At 32.5% G+C, this 21942-nt stretch overlaps 2 protein-coding genes across 2 annotated transcripts; one reads left to right on the top strand and one right to left on the bottom strand.

Annotated features, from left to right (window-relative positions):
* Positions 1-11335: 11335 nt before the first annotated feature.
* Positions 11336-15520, top strand: LOC114751827 ((E,E)-geranyllinalool synthase-like). The gene is made up of 12 exons (XM_028940512.1): positions 11336-11678; positions 12087-12279; positions 12389-12606; positions 12700-12823; positions 12919-13034; positions 13173-13375; positions 13668-13783; positions 13917-14015; positions 14119-14340; positions 14458-14587; positions 14694-14942; positions 15026-15520. Exons 1-12 carry the CDS (start codon positions 11336-11338, stop codon positions 15518-15520), a joined length of 2508 nt encoding a protein of 835 aa, XP_028796345.1.
* Positions 15521-16172: 652 nt separating this feature from the next.
* On the bottom strand, positions 16173-19409 carry LOC114751825 (serine carboxypeptidase-like 31). The gene is made up of 10 exons (XM_028940509.1): positions 19109-19409; positions 18681-18788; positions 18377-18472; positions 18168-18260; positions 17981-18063; positions 17367-17660; positions 17108-17238; positions 16910-17005; positions 16677-16782; positions 16173-16319 (listed from the first exon to the last, which is right to left on the bottom strand). The coding sequence occupies exons 1-10, from the start codon at positions 19407-19409 to the stop codon at positions 16173-16175; spliced, it is 1455 nt and encodes a 484-aa protein (XP_028796342.1).
* Between the last annotated feature and the right edge of the window lie 2533 nt (positions 19410-21942).

Raw genomic sequence — 21942 nt, forward strand, 5'->3', positions numbered from 1 at the left:
GACCCACGGGAGAAGGCGAGAGAGTGCCGAGAGTGATCTCCAAGGCCGAATGCAGAGGAAGAGAGCTCGGTCGAGTGTTGAGGGTCGAGTGTTCTGAGGCTTCGGGTTGGGTGAAAATGATAGGTGAGAGAAATAATACCCATTAATTGCCTTGGTAACGGTAAAATGCATTATGAACGGTGGAAAAGCTGGAGTTGGGGGCGTCCGAAAATAAGTTGCTTTTTGTTACAAGTCAGTTTCAAAAGCAACTCATCCAAACAATCATTTTGCCTCAAATAAGCCACCAACCTCCGTTACAGCCTTTCCCATGTGCTTTTAGTGTTTGTAATGAGAATCCAAACATACCCTTAATGTTAGTAGTAGTACAAGTTTCCAAATGCTACTCTTGTCCTAATAATTTACATTACAAACCTATATTTAAAATTAGAGAAATACTACTTCTGGATATTAATATAGTAAGAATTAACTGGAACTTAGATTTGATATTAAATGTAAAATTTTAATCCTCTTTATCTCTTAAATTTATTATTTTTTTGCCATAATATCCTATTGACTGTAAATGGTTAGTTTTTACCATCAAGATATAGTTTCAATCTATGGGACTAAAAAAATAGTTTTAAAAAGTTATTACACATTATATATATAATTAACTTAACTAATTTTTTTTAATATTATCAAATTGGTTGTCAAGCTCTTGTGTCAAGAAGCAGAAGTAGTATATATTTTATAATTTGTTCTTTCAATATTTTTTTTTTCATTTACACGTACAACTCGAACGCAAAAATGTTTTGGGTTAAGACCATTCTAATGGCCGGCTCTCTTTCTTCAAATTATTTTTTATATACAACTTTGTGGTACAGAAAATTATAAAGTTAGTAGCTTAGTTGATAATTAAGTCATGCACGAATCCTTCAAAATGTTTTGTCAGTTAACGATAATTGTCACTCATGATGTCATTGTGCCTGAAGAAAGAAACGGCTGTGAGATTATTTGATTACATCCATGCCAGGGATTATTTCAGATAATTAAATAAATTACTTCAAAATATTTATATTTATTATTTTTTAAAACTAATTTAATTGACTGACTTATAAACTGATATACAATCTAATAACAATTATGTATACGTATTTTTTGAGAGATCATCTTATAATTAATTCATTTATTTAGCTTATTTAATCTTTTCAAATTAGTAACTGTGTTTTTATATTGAGAATATATATTTTTTAATGTGCATGTAAATACACAACTTATGACAAGATATATACTAATCACAAATTATAAATATTAAAGTTGATTTCTTAGAGAGAAAAATTGACTGGCAGTAAAAATCTGAATTTACTCTTTCTAGTATTAAACCAATGAATTTATTCATTGGTTGTTTATTGTTAATGTTATATTAGGAGTGATTAAATCCTTAAACTTTTATATTGGGACCACATGAAAGAGGTCCATATCTATTGCAGCTTGTCGAATTGGCGGCCATAGAAATGTATAAATATGGTGGGACAACTGATTACTAAAGAAGGCAAACCGGCAAAATGCTACGACCTGGTGCCAACGTGGATCACAGAAATTATCCATTACTTAATATGATCAATGTGGGACTATTAAATGAGAGACAATAACACCAGACAACAACATTTTATAATAATCAATACTCCTGATTTAAGAAAACAAATTGTGATATAAAAATTATGTGAATTCTTTTTTGTTCACAAACCCAAAAAAAAAAAAATCAATATTCTTTGTTTTTCTTGTAGTTGTAGTGTGAAAGCAAAATGGTTGTTATCACAAAAGTGGGCTCACCTACTAGTATTTGTACTACGCCTGTGTTGAGTTGTCGGTGCATGTTCTTATGTTTTTAGGTTATAAAAATATATTGACTTACTCTTAAAACATGTGCTATAATTTTTTATTTAATTATGTTTAATGACTTTTTATTAGGAATTCATAAAAAATTATTTTGAATATGGTAACTTAAGGATATTAATAGATTTAATTTCAATTACTTGAATTTGAAATATATTTAAATAAAATTGTTGTTCTTTTTATATTTTAATTATTTAATTGCATGCTGTTAATGCTAATCTGTTAATAAAAGTAAACTTTTATGACGTTATGATCCGAGTTTATATCCTCATTACAAGCTTATAACTCGTGAGTTTGATAATGTTGGATGGTTTAGCTCTAACCTACCTAAGGAAAGGATCAAATTAACACATTTTCTTTAAAGTAAATTGAAATTGCTATAGCTACCGCCGGATTTCACTGCAGTTAATGATCAAGTTGATGTTGGAAAAAAATTTTTATTGCTAGATATAAAATCACAATTCATTTTACTTTTTAAATTTATAATTTTTCTCGAGTTATCTTTATTATTACATACACTTGAATTATCAACAGGTTGATTAAGTGAAAGGGGTTACTTGTCCATAATGCGACTAATCAAGGATAGAAGAATTTATAATGTTTTCAGGATTGTTTCAAAATTACATATATGTCTATTAAACTTAGATTTCACAATTTTTTTTTGCCTCAGTTCTGAAATTTAAAATTTCGAAACTTGAATTATTTTTTTCAGAAATTAAGCACACGCAGCTATCACCCCATCAAATCTACCTATAACTATTATACTATTTCACCAGAAAAAAAAATTAAAATAAGAAAATTATACTATTATCAGCGTCACTATGCTTCATCCCCTTGCGTCAAATTACTACCCCATTTTCCCGTCAAATATATATATTCATATGTTTTCTTTTCCATTTTTTGCGCACACATACAGCGTCTCTCTTTCTTTTTGGTTGCTATTTCATGGTTATAAATTAAACCTGAGGATTTAGCCAAAAACACATATTTATGACGTAATTATGGAGGAAGTCTTGGAAGGCTTGTTATTAATAGTTAGGGATTGATTTTAGTTAGTCTAGATTCAATTTAATTTTTTAATGTTTTAAACTTTTTTATTCTAATAGATTCATATAATTTAAGACAAAGATGATCTCATAATTAACAATTCTTAAAAAAATAAATTTATTATTAAAGAATTGAAAATTAAAATTTTTAAATCTGAATTGTCTATATTATATCTGAATTGTCCAAATTTCACTACAACATTAATGAGCATACGGTGTTTATTAGTGTAGTTTCAATTATGAAACCATGATATTTTTGGCAATTTAACATGATTTGTAAACAAGAAATTTATTATTGAAAATAAAAAATAGCATGTGATTTATCAGATTTAACAATATATATATTTATATTTATACAGTCTTCAATCCCAATGAATATATGATGTGTTTGCATGCTTTGCAAAAATTATTTAGTAAGAAAAGGCATCAAAAGTAAATAATATGAAATTATTGATGGATTTGGTTAATCAAAATCACTAAATACGTTTCCTAGTCAAAAGAATCAATCTCAATACATCACTGCTATACGGCTATATTAATTTTAAGAAATAAAAGGTGAAATAATGATATCTATCTAAATACTACCTCCGGTCCTAATTATAAGAGCCAGTTGACTAATTTGAGGAGATTAAGGAAGTAAGTTGAGTTCGTTATTTATCCTAAATAGGTGTTGTCTTTCCTAAAATATCTTTACTAATCAAATGTATTGACTAAAACTATCATTATTAGAAGGGCTACTTTGAAAAAAATGTATAAATATGAGAGACAAAGTGGATTGGGGTCTTATATTTAGGACCAAAATAAAAATCAAATAGGATCTTATATTAAGGATCGGAGGTAGTATATCATTTCGAAAATATCTTTGAAATCTTGAATAGGTATGCTCTTTTAAATTAAATCATTACTCACATCAAATATTTTTAAATAATGATATCATTTCCTTTTGTCTTTAAATATAAGTAATATTTGCAAGTTGTCTTAAATTTTTGTAGCAAACTTTCTATTTTGTTCCTATTAATAACTCATTTTAATATTTAATATATTTATTATCCCTCTTTATCACATATTTTCTCTCTTTCATAATTCTTTTCATTAAAATAATTCTCTCATTCTCTTTCTTTTACCCTCTCCCCATAAATAAAGGATATTTTAAAAAAAAAAGAACTTTCAATTTACACATATTCATTGTCTTTAACCAATTTTAACTAACCTTTTGACCTAGGTGATTGAGTCCAATATTACTTATAAAAGGGGATGGAGGGAGTATTTCGTAAATCTCAATTAAAAAGATACTATTTAAAGATATTACTACCATTTCAAACAAGCTCTTGGCCATAGGGTTATTTAAAAGCAGTTTTTTAATTATAATTTGTAAAATATGAGGCAAGTACTAAGCTGATAGTAAGTTCATGTATAGGAGGAGAAGTTTGGTTTCAAACCCCGATTCGAATAGGAGAAATATGCTATGTTAATGTGTCTTGGATAATCCACATCTCAGAGTCAGGGTGCCGATAGGCATATTGAACTATTTATGTCGCTGAGAGACCTCACAGTCCAAACACTATCTTATACACACACTATCATCAAAATAACATTTTGTGAATAGTAATAAAATTGTTACTTTTAGGCAAATCTTATATGTGTTATGGGACTGCCAAAAAATCTATGTATATGCACGCAAATTTAATTTTGTTCGTGTTTTGTGTAATGTGTGTAAATTAAAATTGAGGTCATTGCATACGTACGCACGTATTTAAACGAGTGAAAGCAGAATGGAACGATGTGACACGAAGTCGTATAATTTAATGACTATACGCTGAGTCATCGCCTTCTATTTAGCGACATATCAGACACGTAACTTGCCAATTCAGTTAGTTCATTGCACTAATTTAATTGTCAATTATCAATTTTGAATTTCTTCCATCTCAAAGTTTTTAATTTAGAGTCATAAGTCTACATGGTTAGCCCCATCCATACGCGTCAAACTTTTACATCATACGTACATACAGATTTAAATTCTTTTTTTCTTTTCCTTTTTTACACATGCATCATCTTTTTCTTTTTTTTTTGGTTGCTATTTTAGCGTTCTAAATTAAACCTGAGGATTTAGCTCAAAAACACATATTTTTGACATATTTATGGAGCAAGTCTTGGAAGGCTTGTTATTAATTAGGGATTGATTTTAGTTAGTCTAGATTCAATTTTTTTTTGTGTTTTAAACTTTTTTATTTTAATAGATTCATATAATTTAAAATAAAGATAATATCATGATTAGAAATTCTTAAAAAGAATAAATTTATTATTAAGGATAAAAAATTAAAATTTTAAATCTGAACTATCCATATTAGATATGAATAGCCAGATTTCACTACTACAGTGAAGCACACAGTGATTATCACTGTGGTTTCAATTATGAAACCGTGATACTTTTGGCAATTTAACATGATTTGTAAACAAGAAATTTGTTACTGAAAATAAAAAATAACTTGTGATTTATCAGATTTAACAGTATATATTTATATTTATACAGTCTTGCCCAATGAATATATGACGTGTTTGCTTTGCAAAAATTATTCACTAAGAAAAGGAATCAAGAGGTAAACGATATATGAAATTATTGATGGATAGTTACTCAGAATCACTAAATACGTTTGCTAGTCACAGGAATCAAAGTTAGAATCTCAATACATCACTCCTATATAGCTATATTAATTTTAAGAAATAAAGATGAAATAATGATATCTATCTAAATATATCGTTTCGTAACTATCTTTGAAATCTTGAACAGCTATGCTCTTTTAAACAAGGTATTAAAACTGGACCGGCAATTGAATGGTCAAGGTACTAGTGGGTCAAAGATTCGCGAATCAAACCAGAGTCAAACCGGGAGTCAAACTGATGAGAAATAAAAAACAATAAAAAATAATTTCAATTTTCACTAAGAACTAGAGATCAATTTAATATCTTGAATCACTAATAAAATAATTATATACTTACAATTTCTTATAGTATCACACTATTAAAATAACTAAATATTCATTGCAACAAAATATCAAAATAAATATATGATAATAAAATATTCTTCCCTATAGTTATTTAATCACTAAGTCCTAATTATCAATAGCTTTAAAAAAAATCATTAAAATATTTTTTTTAAAGAAAAAAGCAACCAGGTTAACCCACCAAACCCGGTGGGTTACCTGAGTTATTATCGGTTTGCCCTGGGTTGATCTGGGTCACACCGAGTTGGTTCATTTCCAGATAAAATGCTTGACTGGACTTGTTATCAGGCTGGTTCACTGGTTTCTGGTCTGAACCGGTAGATCTGGTCCGGGTTTCAATACATGGCTTTTAAATTAAATTATTACTCACATCAAATATTTTTAAGAAAGGGGTTAGAGAACGTTTCTAGTAATCCATTCATTTCAATTTGGGAGCTACAATCGCTATTTATAAATTTAAGTTTGTGATATTTTCAATTTAACCTTCTTAACAAAGTTACAAGGAAAAATCCCAATAAAATCTGGTTAGAATACTTAAATTTAAATTAATTTCTACACTTTTAATAAATTCTTGATTAGGCTATGAGGCCTGATTTAGAATTTTTTTGGTGTTGTTAAATGACTAAAATAATCTTCTTTGACTAAAAATAAAAATTGATTATTTTACTCCTCTCAGATAATATCTTATCTCTTATGATTATTTTTAGGACACAAAAAAACACAAGTCATTTTATAGTGGTTAAAATTTGTATGCATAATTAAAAGCTTAAAAAAATATTCCAATAAAATATTTTAAAGTACATTATAACATTATAAGTACTCTTTAGCTAAATCTTTTGTATTTTCATTTAAAGGTTTTAGTTATTGTTCACTGAATATCTTAACCGCAAGTGGACGGGTCGCAAGTAATATAAAAAGTATCGTTCCCTCAGAGACTAAGGCTAGATGAGTTGAAAATCATAATTGTGTACTTGATTAGGTTAAGTGAAACAATTGTTGTAAAAGAGTTTGTGAAATGAAATTAGGAAAAACAATAATTTAAAGCAGTATAAAATCAACCTGACCTTGAAACAATTAAGAGACTAGGGTTATTCTTCACTAAAGTACTTCATGAAACTGAATTAATTACTTCTCAAGTAGTGCTTTACAATAAGTTCAGTTAGCCCGGGTTTGCAGAATTGATTAAGCTTTCTCAAGTCAAAACCAAATGTTTGCAATCACGATTAAAACACAGCAATATCTTGCACTTGTTTGAAAATGTTGCACTTTAAAAACCAAAACCCATTTAGTCTATGCTAGGTCAACAAATACATCTATGCTCTATCGACAAACCATCTGTTTACTCAATTAAATTTCTGGACTAGCATGTTTTTACCAAAGTTTACGAATTAGTTTAACTTTCTCAAGTTAGACTAATCAATTAATCAATCCAAATGATGGCCAGACAAAAAGAAGCATTAAGCTCAAAGTAAAAACAACTGAATATTATCATTAACACTCAAGAGATAGTAAAACCAAGTCTCAATCCATACAATAGATCAAAATAACCCTAGAAAAACGGATTTAGCTATACATATCGAGTAAAGAACTACAACTATATGAGTAGCTAGTAGTCATAGCAGAAACAAGAAGCAAAGAAGAAAACCCAGAAAATTCAAGTTACAAGCTTCGAATCTCTTCTAGCTTCAAGCCCAAAGGTTCCAAGCTTCTAAAACTCCAAACCCTAGTAGAGCCAGCCTCCAAAATTGCTCCAAAGTCGAAGTCCCCACAGAAAAACCTAGTATCCACCTCTATATGCCCTAATTTTTTAAGTTACCAAGTAAAACGCACAGCTGCGAGGGGCCAGGCGCCGCGGCGGATTCAGTAAGGTGCCGTGGCGCCTTTTACAGAGACGCACTCCTCCCTTTCTGTTTGAGCCGCCACGGCGTTTTCTCCCAGATGCCGTAGCACATGACTTCTTTTCAGCTTTTGTCCTTTCTTTACTCTCCTCAAGCTTTGTTTCCTGCAAAATTAACTTTCAAACCCAATAAAAGAGCACTAAAGCAGCTTAACTTAGTAGGAATTTTGAGAGGTTATTAGTTATATATACAAATTTAAATACTATGAAATTACTTATATATATTTTTTAGTCCTAAAAAATAATCACAAGAGATCATTAGAATGAATAAAATAATTAATTTTTCTTTTTAATCAAAGAGGTTATTTTGGTCATTCAATGATCATCTAAAAATCTCTAATAAGGCTTCATAGCTAAATTAGAAATTTGATAAAAGTGTATGCCTGAATTTAGATTTAAGTACTTTAGTTAGATTTAATTGGGATTCTCCCAAATTGCAAATATGATCCCAATTTTTACATATTAATTTCAATACAATTACATCCATCAACCTTATAAAGTTTTAATTTCAAATAGGTTACTTTATTTATGCTTAATTAAAAAATATACAGCCATACATTGTCAATATTTACACGCATCTCCTCAAATGTTGAGTTTTATTTCAAAAATTAATGTTTTACATGATAATAAATAAATATTCAGTTAGAAATAATACTTTTAATCTGACGTGCATATGACCGACCACAAAGACACATCATTCCAACAAAATTCTGGTTTGGCTTATATAATGAAAAACGTATGAAAGCGTATTATCCACCACCAAAAAAAAAAAAAACGTCTGAAAAAGAATCCAATTTGTTTTGTTCTCTCCCGCAGGTCTTATCCAGCGTAGTGGAGCCAACCCGTACTACCCCTCCGGAAAAAGCCGGTGCTTCGGTTGACCTACACCATGCACGTATTGTGATATAATCATCAATATTAATAACAAAAACAACAATAATATACTTCAGAAAAAATTCAGTCTCTTATTAAAAAATCAATTCTGTAAAAAAATGTGTTAAGTACTTTTCTTTAATTTTGTGTAATTCATTTTTAGCTACATGTTCAAGAAGAGTTATACCGATTGGTAATAGGTTACACTTGAGTTTTATCATCAATAATATTAAATTGAAGGCAAGGATGATCGATTAACTTAATTCTCCAAGGTATGTAGGGAATATGCACTCCAGATTCGATAGTGGCCACCTAATTAATTAAACCAGGCTGGTTCAGATTGGACGCAATTTATCTAAGTTCAGCCTAATTAATTAAACCAGGCTGGTTCAAAGTGGACACAATTTATCTAAGTTCAACCTAATTAATTAAATCAGGCTGATTCAAATTTGACATAATTTATCTTAGTTCGATGTATACATTGTGACTTCATTGAAACTGTCAACCTCATTTTGCACAAGCACACCGATAACCATCCATTTATCGATCAGCTACATTGTACTCCTCCGGTCCTAAATGTAAGACCCTTATACTAGTGTGTATAAGGGTCTTACATTTAGGACTAGAGGAGTAGGGTATACAGTATCTGAACAGTTACCTTATATACAGTAGTTGAACAGTACCTTGTATCATGTCCAAAGGCCCACTTGTGAATTATGATCATGTAGTTGATAAGTCATGCCCCACAAGTTTGCAGTATCAAAATTTTTTCTTACCTCATCTAGATCTACATTAAATGTGTATTGTTGCAGAAACGGCTGTAAGCATGAAGGCACAAAACAAAGGCAAAAAGTCACACAAACAGAAATATGTCACAGCAGATTAAACCAAGACAAATATAGTTTTTATTTTACCTATTAAGATACACGTACCTATAATTTATAATAAAAATAAAATCAAATAAATGAAGGAATAATATTGAAATAAAGTATAAGAAGACTTGGAAATGAAATGTTCAGGGCTTTTTTGCCACCTTGTTTCGTTTTATTTTGCTACTTAACATCACAAGCCTTAAGACCGGCCAACTAAATTAAAGAATGTTTTGACTGGCAATAAAATCCGAATTTATATTTCTAAAGTGTTCTGGAATTTTAAAAATTGTCTCAGAGTATTTATTTTCGGCTACAAGTCTCAGAGCATTTATTATTATTATTAGGGCTAGAATTTTCTCAATCCAGCCCACCAGGGGAGACTTGTGGACCGAATTTGCCAACTCACCTTCTTTTTTTTTGCAAAAATAAAAATGGACTCATTTTAAATTTTTAAGTAAACTGAAATTGCTATCCATACAGTCATAACTTACAGCTGATATAGAAATAAATGACCAAAAACTCGTTTTTTCCAACAAAAATGATAATCTGCAACATGTAAATATAATCACACAATCATACATAATAATCTGCAACGTATAAATATAATCACACAATCATACATAGTAATTCGGGTTTTATGATTTGGTGATGAATTATTGAATCAAGGGAGGGAAACACAGCCACGCGATGGAAAGATGTAGCTATCTAGGAATTTTCCTATGAAATTTCTCCCAGCCGCAAAAAATTGGAGTACACACTGGAGATGGTCCTTCTCCTTCCGGGTTTCCTGTGGTCCTTAGTCCTACATGTTTCATGAAAGTTTCCTTTTTCTCTGTCTCAAATAAAAAATACTTTGAAAAGTTATTCCGTTACATTAATTATTTTTTGTTTTCATTTCTTTCCTTATCAGTTTGCAATTGGCGTAACTGATAAAGATAATTGTAAAAGCTGTTGAAATTGTTTGCCAGATACAATAATATAATCAATATAAGAGTTTGGTAACTATTTTAGAAAGATTAATGGTTCGTTTAGAATAGTTTATAAGCAATTTTTTTACTTACAGATACAAAGTAAGTATGTAAAAAAAATTTGGTCTCGACTTACGTGAAATATGTTTATAAATGCTTATAATTGTGATCCCAAATAAATCCTAAAAAAATAATTAATCTAGTTATTTATAAAAAAACTAAATGTTGTGTTTCTAAAATATTCTATTTTATTATTTGCATTGAATTTTGAAGAAAACTTTCTTAAAATTTATAAATATAGAAGATAGAATAGATTGAAATATTATATTTATAACCAAATTCAATTCATCATTTAACTTATATATTAAGGATCATAGAGAATATTGTGTGTGTGAGATAGTTAAAAAAACATATTTTGCGGATAAGAGTGAGTACAACCCTTCTTTTTTTTTTTTTTTTTGGCCTTCTCCCTCTCTTTATACGGCATGCTTGCTAGTGCCTAGATTTCTCATTTAAACCTAAGTCAAGGTCAAATACTAATTAATCAAAATTATAAATAGTTGCTTTTTCCAATTTCCACGTCCAGAGACACAAATTATAGTCTTTGTCAAACTAATCCACACGGGTGGTGCGTCAGATTCCGTACGAACGTAAAACACGAGGCAATGTTACAGTGACTTTCATGCAAAGTACTATAAATAAAGTAGTTCGCTTCGTGAACTTATCACAGCAACAAAGACAATATCATCTCACATTGCTTTCTTCTTCCCTCTCATTATCACATCTATTGATTTTAAATTCAATGATGGATTCCTCTTTATCCGGCGTGATGAATCGCAGAGCCCAAAAGATTAAGGGGACGATGTTCTCACCAAACTTTGATCCTTACTCGTTTGTGAGCCCTTCTGCGTACGACACTGCATGGTTAGCTATGATCCCTGATTCTTTTTCTGATGAATCTGATGATCAAAGTTCGAAGCCCAAGTTCAGGAATTGCTTGAACTGGCTGATGAACAATCAGAAAGAACAAGGGTTCTGGGGAGACTGTGATGCATTTGGCAACCCCACCATTGAAGCCCTTCCTGCAACTCTTTCTTCCATTGTTGCCCTCAAAATGTGGAATTCTGGACCGCTGCTTGTAGATAAAGGTATCCCAAGCATTTTTGGTTTATCCATACTTTTTTTCCCCTTCTTCTTATCTATTTATAGATGTAAGATCTGATTAGCAAGATATGCTGCTATTTATAAGTTCTGAATAATGCCGCTCGTTTTTCAGATTCATGTAACGCAAGTAGATTATACTAGTTTATATATATACATATATAAAGACATCAATCTCTTATATTTTGATATCTGCAAGAAATTATTATATATATAAATATAATATTTAGACAAAAATAGAGCGAATAAGTCTTAATACATACACTCTCTCCATCCCTAAATATATTACATAGTTGCTAATATGTAGTTTAAAGGATCTGACAATGAACTACTGGCTTCTCCGATTTCGGTTAAATTAAGATTTGACAACGAACTATTGGCTTCTTCGGTTTCAGGCTTGTCATTTATTGAAGCAAATGCTGAGAAACTACTGAAGGACGTGAAAAGCTATTGTCCTCATTGGTTTGCCATTGTTCTACCTGCCATGCTTGAGCTTGCAGAGACAAATGGTTTACATGACGTCCTCCCAGAATCAGTGAACGAGACAATATCGTACATCTTTAGCTGTCGGCAAAAGTTTATTAACAAGTACTCTTTTTATCGTATATGATTTCACACACACGCACGAATCTTTTTATAAGTTTTTTTCAATTTGAAGAATTCACTAAAAGAACCTTGTGGTTGAATGAAAATGCAGGGAGAGGCTTGTGGGACACCATTTCCCTCCACTGTTGTTATATCTTGAAGCTTTGCCTCCGTCATTTGCCATAAGCACAGAAGAGATATCAAAAAACTTGAGTGTTGATGGATCATTATTCCAATCACCTTCTGCTACAGCAAAAGCATTTATAGTTACAGGAAAGAAAGAGTGCCTCGTTTACTTGCAGTCTTTAGCTCAAAGATGCCCCAATGGAGGTTCCCGATTATTTTTTAATAATTAATAACCAAACCAACTTTCTATTATATTTCTTTTCGATCTTTACAAATAATTGGATTTAACTGGTATAGTTCCACAAACATTTCCCATGGATGAGGACCTCATAAAGCTGTGCATGGTGAATCAGATAGAGAAGTTAGGCTTGGCTCAGTATTTTGTAGACGAGATCAAAGAGACCTTGGCTCAAATTAACAAGTAAAATCTTACCCCAAGATCAATAAGATATAAATAATTGTCGCTACCAATGGGTATACATAACAGATAAGCTTCCTACTTGATTTGATTTGCAGGAATTTCGTAGATCCAGAATCGTGGGTGAGATCACACAATATGATTGCATCACAACTTCACAAAGACTCTCTGGCATTTCAGCTTCTTCGGATGCACGGATATAAAGTATCGCCATGTACGTCATTATATAATATATAGATTGATTAATTATTTTGATATATGGCTAATTGCTGACTAATTGACCTCCGTCACAGGGTTTTATTTTGTAATTACTTATTAACTTTTTTTCCCACCTAATTAATTATTACTGCAGTAAGCTTTTGCTGGTTTTTACATAACAAAGAGATCCGAGGTCATGTAGAGAAACATCCTGAGTATTTCACATTTGCGATGATAAGTGTGTACAGAGCCACAGACGTTATCTTCTGTGGAGAGGATCAACTTGAGGAAGCAAGGTCCTTTGCTTGGAAACAGCTTGAGAAAATGACTTCCGCTGATAGAGACCACCGGCCACAGGTCAAACTGTCAACGTTCCCATGGATATAGAATATCTAAGATTGACAGAAAGTATTTTAACGTTGTCTATAATAATCATATGAGGTCTTATCACTATCAACTAATGAAATAACCGACAGGTCAAACTGTCAACATCGCCAGTCACACATCTCATCTGGATCTTGGTGAGATGTGTATGGTGCATGTCTCTTAAAATGTGCCCCAAATCCGCCCATTCGTACTCATTGTATGTACCAGGTTTCTTTCGGAAAAGGCATTGACTATTCGCACTTTTATTTTGTTTGCCTTGTAGATTGAGCACGAGTTGAATCTTCCATGGCTTGCTCGCCTGGATCATTTGGAACATCGAAAGTTTATAGAAGAGAATGAAGCCAATGCTCTGTGGAAAGGAAAGGCCTCATATAATAGGTATTTGATTTGTTCACTCTGTTCTTCTTATAATTTCTGCTAATAAAATAAAGATAATTCGTTTTGTTTGCTTTCCATATGAAATTGAATGATTGGCTTATATACTCTGGCGGCTATTCTCTTATATACGCAGAATGTCATGCGTTTGCAGCGACGAACTGCTACAACTTGCTGCGCAAGACTTTGAGTTCAGGCAATCGCTGTTCAAAAATGAGTTGGAGGAGCTGAAAAGGTTTTCTTCTTCTTCTTCTTTTTTTTTTTAAAGACCACACGAATACAAACTTTCATAATTGCTTCATCTTAGCACTAATAATTAGTATGTAATTAATTAATAGGTGGTCTGAAGACTTTGGCTTGAGAAGTATGGGATTTGGCAGAGAGAAAACCATATACTGTTACTTCGCTGTTGCTGCAGCCACCGCATCGTCTCTACCCCATGATTCTTGGGTCAGAATGTTAGTTGCAAAAAGTGCCATCATCGTCACTGTAGCTGATGATTTCTTTGACATGGAAGCTTCTCTTCCTGAACTCGAATACCTCGTAGATGCAATAGGAAGGTAAAACCCAATTAAAAAAAAGAAGAAGTGGGTGTCTTTTTTTTTTGGGAGACCATAACTATCAGTTTTGACTAAAAAAGTGTTCTTTTTACTGATTAATTCATATATACTTTATAGATGGGATAGTGGGGGCTTAAGCAGCCACAGCAAGGTAATATTCGAAGCTCTTGATGATCTTATGAGTGAAGCTGCTCAAAGATATCGTCAACAAGAAGGATCTGATATAACTAGTAATCTCCGACAGATAGTAAGTTACATAAATCAATGAGTCAATTTTAAGAGTTTAATATCCAGCTGAATCGAGGAGCAAAACATAACATATCTCATTGTGTTAATTAATGAAATCTGTAAAGTGGTGCGAAACATTTAGTTCGTGGCTGGAGGAAGCAAAGTGGAGCAGAAACGGACAGACACCCTCCATTGATGATTATATTAAGACTGGCATGATCTCCATTGCCGTACACACCATTGTTCTTCCAGCAGCTTTGTGCTTTCTGAAGCCCAATTTACCTATTGACAAGCTCAGGCCACCCAATTACGAAACCATAACAAAATTGCTTATGGTTATTTGTCGTTTTTTGAATGATTTACAAAGCTACCAGGTATTTAAAAAAAACCGTATTTATATAGCCAATTTGAGGGAACCTAGCTAACACATTGCTACTGACTTGCTGTATAAGTGCAGAAGGAAAAGATGGAGGGGAAAGTGAACTCTGTTCTGATAAACTTGATCGAGAATCCTGAAGTGGATATAGAAGATTCAATAGCTTTTGTGAGAGAGATAATAGGGAAAAAGAAGAAAGAGTTCATGGAGTATGTTCTAATGGATGAAATGTGTGATTGGCCTAAGCCTCTCAAGCAATTTCATCTGTCATGCTTGAAAGCCTTTCAGATGTTCTTCAACTCGAGCAATAGTTATGACTCAAACACAGACCTGCTGGAAGATATTGATAAAGCAATCTATCTTCCTTTGAGCAGAAATTCGTTGAAGAAGCACATCAACGTTGAAACTGTTCATTCGGGGCTAAACAAGAAATATGCAACAATAAAGTTAAACTCCAACCTCAAATGGCGTCGTAGATCCAAGTGCTTAAGAGTTGTTGCTAACCAAGTTCCTCAGTATACCTTCAGAAATGGAATATTTGGGATGGCACCAAAACTGGTGGGAGGCTTCATATAGAGAAGGCTAAACAAAGTTGCATATCATGTGTGTCTATATATCATGTGTGCCCATATCTGATATATATTTGTGTACTTGCTTATCAGCATATGCATAAACGTACGTTCTTGGGAAGTGATGTGTTGTCATTTTTTTCTGTGCTAGACAAAGTTGAAGTATGGATTATACTTGAGATAAGGTGTGAAGGTGTATATTTTAAATTTTAACTAGTTATGGAGATAAATCTGTATTGTGAGTTTTAGCCATGTACTTGCAATGTAAATATAATAATTACCGACTTACCGTTGTCAATTGGGTTTAATTTCATGAGAATTGATATATGTATATATATATTTCATCTATCTTTTGTTTGGAAAACGGCTATGGGCTTTCCTTTGGCTAATTCCAAGATTCAAAAGCTGATGAATTTCATTCCCGCCGCCTCTCCTCTCTGCTTCTTTCTCCTTCCTCGTAATAAAGACTTGTTCTCAAAATTGAAGCCATATAAATTCCAAGTCCATGTATATGGGATACTCAAGACGTCCTGCTAGCATGCTAGTTCTATATAATTATGGGCCAAAATCTTCTTATATGAAGTTACAAAACCTATATATATAGTCATCCGCTCCATATAAATATATATATGTATGTAATTATGGATCAGTGTTGGGTCTTATTTAGTTTCTGGCGGGGACTGTCCGAGCAGAAAGGAGGAGAAGAATGCAAGCGAACCGCTTGGTTTGAAACTAGGCACATCATGTCCAGCTCCTCGAAATGTGGCAAAAGTAAGCCCCTCGTATTCTTGAAACCACCCGCTTACCTGTTCCAACCACACAAACAAGCCCATGTCAATTAATTATGAAATACTATATCCGGTCCTTGATATAAGAGTTCGTTTGACTTTATTTTGATCCTAAATATAAGACCTTATTATATTTATTCATTTTTTCCCATGATAATCCTTGTAATAATAGTAATTATAGCCAATACACTTGATTAGTAAGGATACTTTAGAAAAGACAACACCTATTTATTACAAATGACTAACTTAACTAATTTTTTTAATCTACTCAAATTAGTTAACTAGCTCTCATATTAAGGGCATAAGGAAGTAGTTTATATATATATGAATAGCATATGGTAATTAATTACTCCTGATATTCTCAAGGTTAATCACCTCTTTCTCGTGATACCATGGTCTCCATGGCTTGGTGATACGCAAATTCAGAGTGCTTAAGCTGTATCTTGTGGACAGTACCGGCACTCTACCATCGGTGTCTCCGCTGAGGCATAGATTTTGATCCAAGAAATATAGAAAATGTCTAAGAGTGGGACCCATATATGCAAGATATTATGTTTATCAACTCTAAACAGTAAACACCACCACCTTTAAGAGTAATTATTAGTTACCTGTAAACCCAGATTCTAAGTCCTGCCGAAATAAGCTTCTTGTAAATTGGGATAACAGATGGCTTTGAATCTTCCCAGTTGTTGAATATCTTGTAGCTGCATGCATGTAATAATTACAGTATTATATCTAATAAACGATAATAGCATGGGAAAAGAAAGTGATCATCAATTATTAGAGGAACAGCATATTTTATATACTTGCAAATACTCCAATTCTTAAGGCTATGACCATCGCTGGCATGAAGCGCCTTCTGAACATCTGGTCTGTTATAGAAAGCTGTGGCATAATCATCCAAACATGGATCGAAACCACCCATGATCCTAGGCATCTGCTCAAGCAAATCCACTTGAGCTTTTAAAACTGGTCCGCATGTTTTTAAAATCTGACAAGTAATAATCTCTAGACAGTAGATATAGAAAAAGTTGATGGCCTATTTAAAAATTTTTCTTCACTCACCATTTTCAATGTGCGCTTATAACTCATGACGCTTTTTGTAGATTGATCATTGGAACGAGCAGCAGTGGCAAAGCAGACAGGAGTATAGAGACTATACATATCAATCTTGTGGTACTGAGCAAGCAATTCATCCACAGCATCACAACAAGTTTGGTTAATCCATGGGTTACTGCTTTTGAAGTCACAACTTTCTCTGATTTCTCTGTGTGTCTCATCTGATATCACGGCGTGGCTCCAAGCATAATCCACAATACCCATCCAATCCTCAGCGTCAGATGTTTCTGGATTACCCAGCTGTCAACAAATAATATACATATTTTAGTACTTTTGACAAATTACGCCTCTGAAAAAGTCCATAAGATTTAAGATTTTTCTTGAAAGAAAATAATGATGAAATGTGGAAACTTTGCCTTGCAATTTAGAACTCAAGCTAGTTTGATTGTGTTAGTGGGATGTGATGTGTGCGTAACAGATATAATATTTAAAACCTACATATAGGAACTATACTAACAGTCATGTATCTCTTAAAGAAAGATTCCTTTTGCTTTAGCTTATGTTAATTAGCTAGCACCTGACTAGCCAGAGAATACTTTTCAAATTATGTAGGACCATACCAGGATACCCTTAAGATCAATATGAAGCGAAGGCTCCATATTCCTATCAACGATGAGCTCAGCAAGCTCAGGAACATACTTTCCTGAAAATATATTCCATTAATTATCAGATAATCCACATATATCAAACTTAAGAATAATGAGTGTTGCGTAGTTTAAAGATTTCAATGTAGATAAATATATATACCTGCATAACTCTCTCCTGCTATGTAAAATGTCCTGGTTCTGTAAGATGGAAACTTGAGAAACCACTTGTGCAGAAAATTGTAAGCATCATTCGCTGTCTCAGAGACAAATGAAATGTCAACCTTCATTAATTAGAAGTGAATGATAAGACGGAAGCTTAATTAATGGACGGAACAAAATATGTAATGTTAAGGTTAATTGATTTGTAACCTGTTAAGTCATCTCCGAGATGTTCATAATCACTGGTTGTGTTTGAGTAGGAAAAGCCGACACCAACAGGAGATTCCACGAATAAAACATTGGCTTCTGCATCAACACACACGTCAAGAATACTCAGCAGCACCAAATGTTAATAATTGTTGTGGGGACAAATAATGGAGCACTATATACAATAATTAACAACGTGGTGCATCATCAGAATTTTACATGGAAAGTAGTGAGATGGGTCTGCACCAGAAAGTGTGAATTGTGTTAATTATGTTGTGTGTGTGGTGGTCCTCACAAGTCATAATACCTCTGTTCCATGAGAAGTTATTATATTTAAGACCCTGGCCATCACTGTCCACTAAAAAAGGACCAATCTCCTGCGTTGCTCCATATCCCACAGAAGAGCACCCAGGTCCTGCAACAAAAAGGCATCTTGTCACCTCAGCCAAGAACACACATGAGAAAAAGCAACCAACGAGTCTCTCTTTAAGGAAAAGCATCTTTGTCATTATGTTTTCTTAATTTGGTCTATTAGTTCGGCTCTAACTCTGATTCGAACTCCAATCTCTAGCCAGAGACACAACTCCAATACTGTTACGCCTCGCATATCTCATGTGACATGATTATCACGAAAAGAGAGGGATATGATATTATCTCTTTCTTCACGAGACTATATATGACGGGGCGATCCAAATCTGGGGCAAGAAAAAGGATTAATGAAGGACTACCTCTTACCTCCATTAAGCCAAAGGACTAAGGGTTTCTCCTGAGGGTTGGTGATGGCCTCGTAGAACCAGTAAAAGAGTGCTCTTCCATTAGTTTCGTTCACAGTGACATAGCCAGCAAAGTGCTGGAAATCTGCATGAGGCTGACCAGGAAAGCTGGTTACAAGATCCTCGTTATTATTATCCCCAGAACTCATTTTCCTTCCAGGATGATATTGCCTGTGCCTCGAACATGCAACATGCTTCGCACATATTAGCCCAAGAACAATAGCCAATGTGCAGAAAATTTTCACTTTTAATAGAATATCCATATTACAAGTCTCAGAGAGAGACACTTGGATTACTAGATGTTAAGAACCAGAGGCCTGCGTGCCCTTTTTATACTGAAAATTTGCTTCCACTGTACCCCATTGTGGGTAGAAGATTTATAAAAGTAGATTTGGATAAGAATCCTACCTGGCAATTCTCTCTCTCTCTCTATCGATCTCTATCTCTCTCTTCTGTTTGTTCAAATGCTGTGACATCTGTCACGAATGTTAGGTAACTTCTAGATCAGTTCCTGCATGAACATGATTTGTGTAGTGGAGTTTTCCAATTGTGTTATCACATGAATATATATATATATATATATATATATAAATATGATTTTAGGAAACGTTTTACCTTCAACCGGGGGAAAAAAAAATTCGTGTTTACACATTCCGTTGAACCGTTCAGGGCAGAGAAATTTAAAGTTATTCGGACCGAATATGATACGATTGATTGTCCTCTCCCTATACTGCTCAAGATTCGTTTAGACTTGGATAAGAACTGCCCACATATACGTGTGTGTAAGTCCATTATGTATAAAACAGATTTATACAGATTATTAGTGGAATAGTATGTAAGTATGTTTATAAATGTTTTCTAACAATAAGACCTGCAAAAATCTTATACTAAGCTGATAAGATCTTAGAACTTAACTTACCCAAAACTTTTTGGCACTAAAAAACAAGGAATTATTTTTTTAGTATTTGAATATAATAGTGCTGCCACAGTTTGAATTTTGAAACTAAACAAAAATTTAGAACCACCCTTATATTTCAAATCCTGAGAAGTAATAGATGAAATGTTTTGATTTTTTATGGGAAACACTTCAAAAGATATGAAATATAAGAGAACTAGGAGAAGGTCTTGAAAAAGAAAAATCTAAATCTATGATGAATACTTAATAGTAAAAACTAATGTTGTGGTTATATATATCGTCATCCATCTTTTATTTCTGTTTATTATTATTATTATTATTATTATTATTATTATTCGGCAATCAATTCCGTCAAATGATTTTCAAAATATTCTTTGCCTTCTTACATTTCCCCCCCTAAATTTTGCAGCTTAATTACATGGTGTAGGAAACAGCGTTTAATTATGGGGGACAAGCCCGTCGATATATACTAGAGTGAGTGAGTGAGAGAATTATTCATATGTTCCATTGTTGAGAATAGGATCGATCCTAAAACAATTTTTAAAGCTCAGACTCAATCATGATTTTTTGTAATTCTTTTTTAGATGCAATGCAACTAGGTTTCTTTTTCATTGCCATTTAAATTTAATACAAAAAATTAGTTTCCTGCCTTTTCAAAATGGAACTCAATGCATAGATAAGATCCTGAATTTGTCCGTCTCTAGGCTATTGCTTAAAGTGAAGTTGGGGACTCAATGATTTGCAGATATATAAATATATATATTTATATAATCAGCTTTTTTATTATTATTGTTGTTGTTTCATGATATACTGTGGATCCTAGGAAAGCAAAGCTAGGCGGCTATTTATTATATATATCCATACCAACCAAAAGAAAATTAGAAGCACGTTAGTTTTGATAATAATTACTATTAAAAAAAGTATTATTTGAAAAGTCTAATTATCCTATGCGTCAGCTTTATTATAAGTCCTACGTTAAAAAACCTCACAAAAAAGGTGGGGTTTATGAATTTAAAAAGTTGTTCTTTTCATCAAGCTTTCTTGTAAAATGGGCTCTCTTGCATTTGTGTTCATGGCACCGTTAATTAGCTCAAATAACAATAGTAGGCTGCCACTTTTTCCCCCAACATTCGAAGCAGAAAATCTTCCCAGAGAGCATATAATAATAAATTTAATTAAATTAGAAAAAATTTCTTTAATTTCATGTCATGTATATGTGCGCGCGCTGTTTAACTTGTAAACTTGATAATGAACTTCGTATGATTTAAGGGGGCAAATAATGAAAAAGACAAATAATGAAAAAGACAAATAAGTTAACAGGGTATGCAATATATATCTTTGGTGGATTAATTTGACAGCCATATCCTGCTGTTGAATGGAGATAAGTGCAATGGAAATAGTATATATTCCAAATTAATTAAACTGGTAGTTTATCCTAAAAAAGTATGTAAAAAACAGAGACTTAACTTTAACTACTGATTTCTTGTCTCTTTCATTTATTTAATTAAAGAATCTCATCATCACAAAGTGGAAAGGTGGAGTTTTTGTGGCGAACCTTGTGCGTTATGACTCTTCAACCTGAATCCAATATATATATATATATTGGAATAATTGATAACCCATTTGTGTTTTCTCTTGTTTTTTTTTTTTCTTTTTTGATATAACTCAAAGTACCCTTAAGTTATTTTGGCTTGAGACTAATCTTTATCGGGTTGGGAGCGTTAATGTTAAAACCTTCCCAACTAATGCGCTTTTTAGGATTTGAATTTATGTTTTTCTTTTTATAGGGTGAGATTACTTACCATTTCGCCTAACAGATTATTGTTATCCATTTGTTTTTTCTATATATATATGTAATGATAATTAAGAATCCCTAGTTT

Source organism: Neltuma alba, unplaced genomic scaffold (assembly GCF_004799145.2).
Source record: "Neltuma alba isolate B1F8T4 unplaced genomic scaffold, ASM479914v2 tig00007123_pilon, whole genome shotgun sequence".
Lineage (NCBI taxonomy): Eukaryota > Viridiplantae > Streptophyta > Magnoliopsida > Fabales > Fabaceae > Neltuma > Neltuma alba.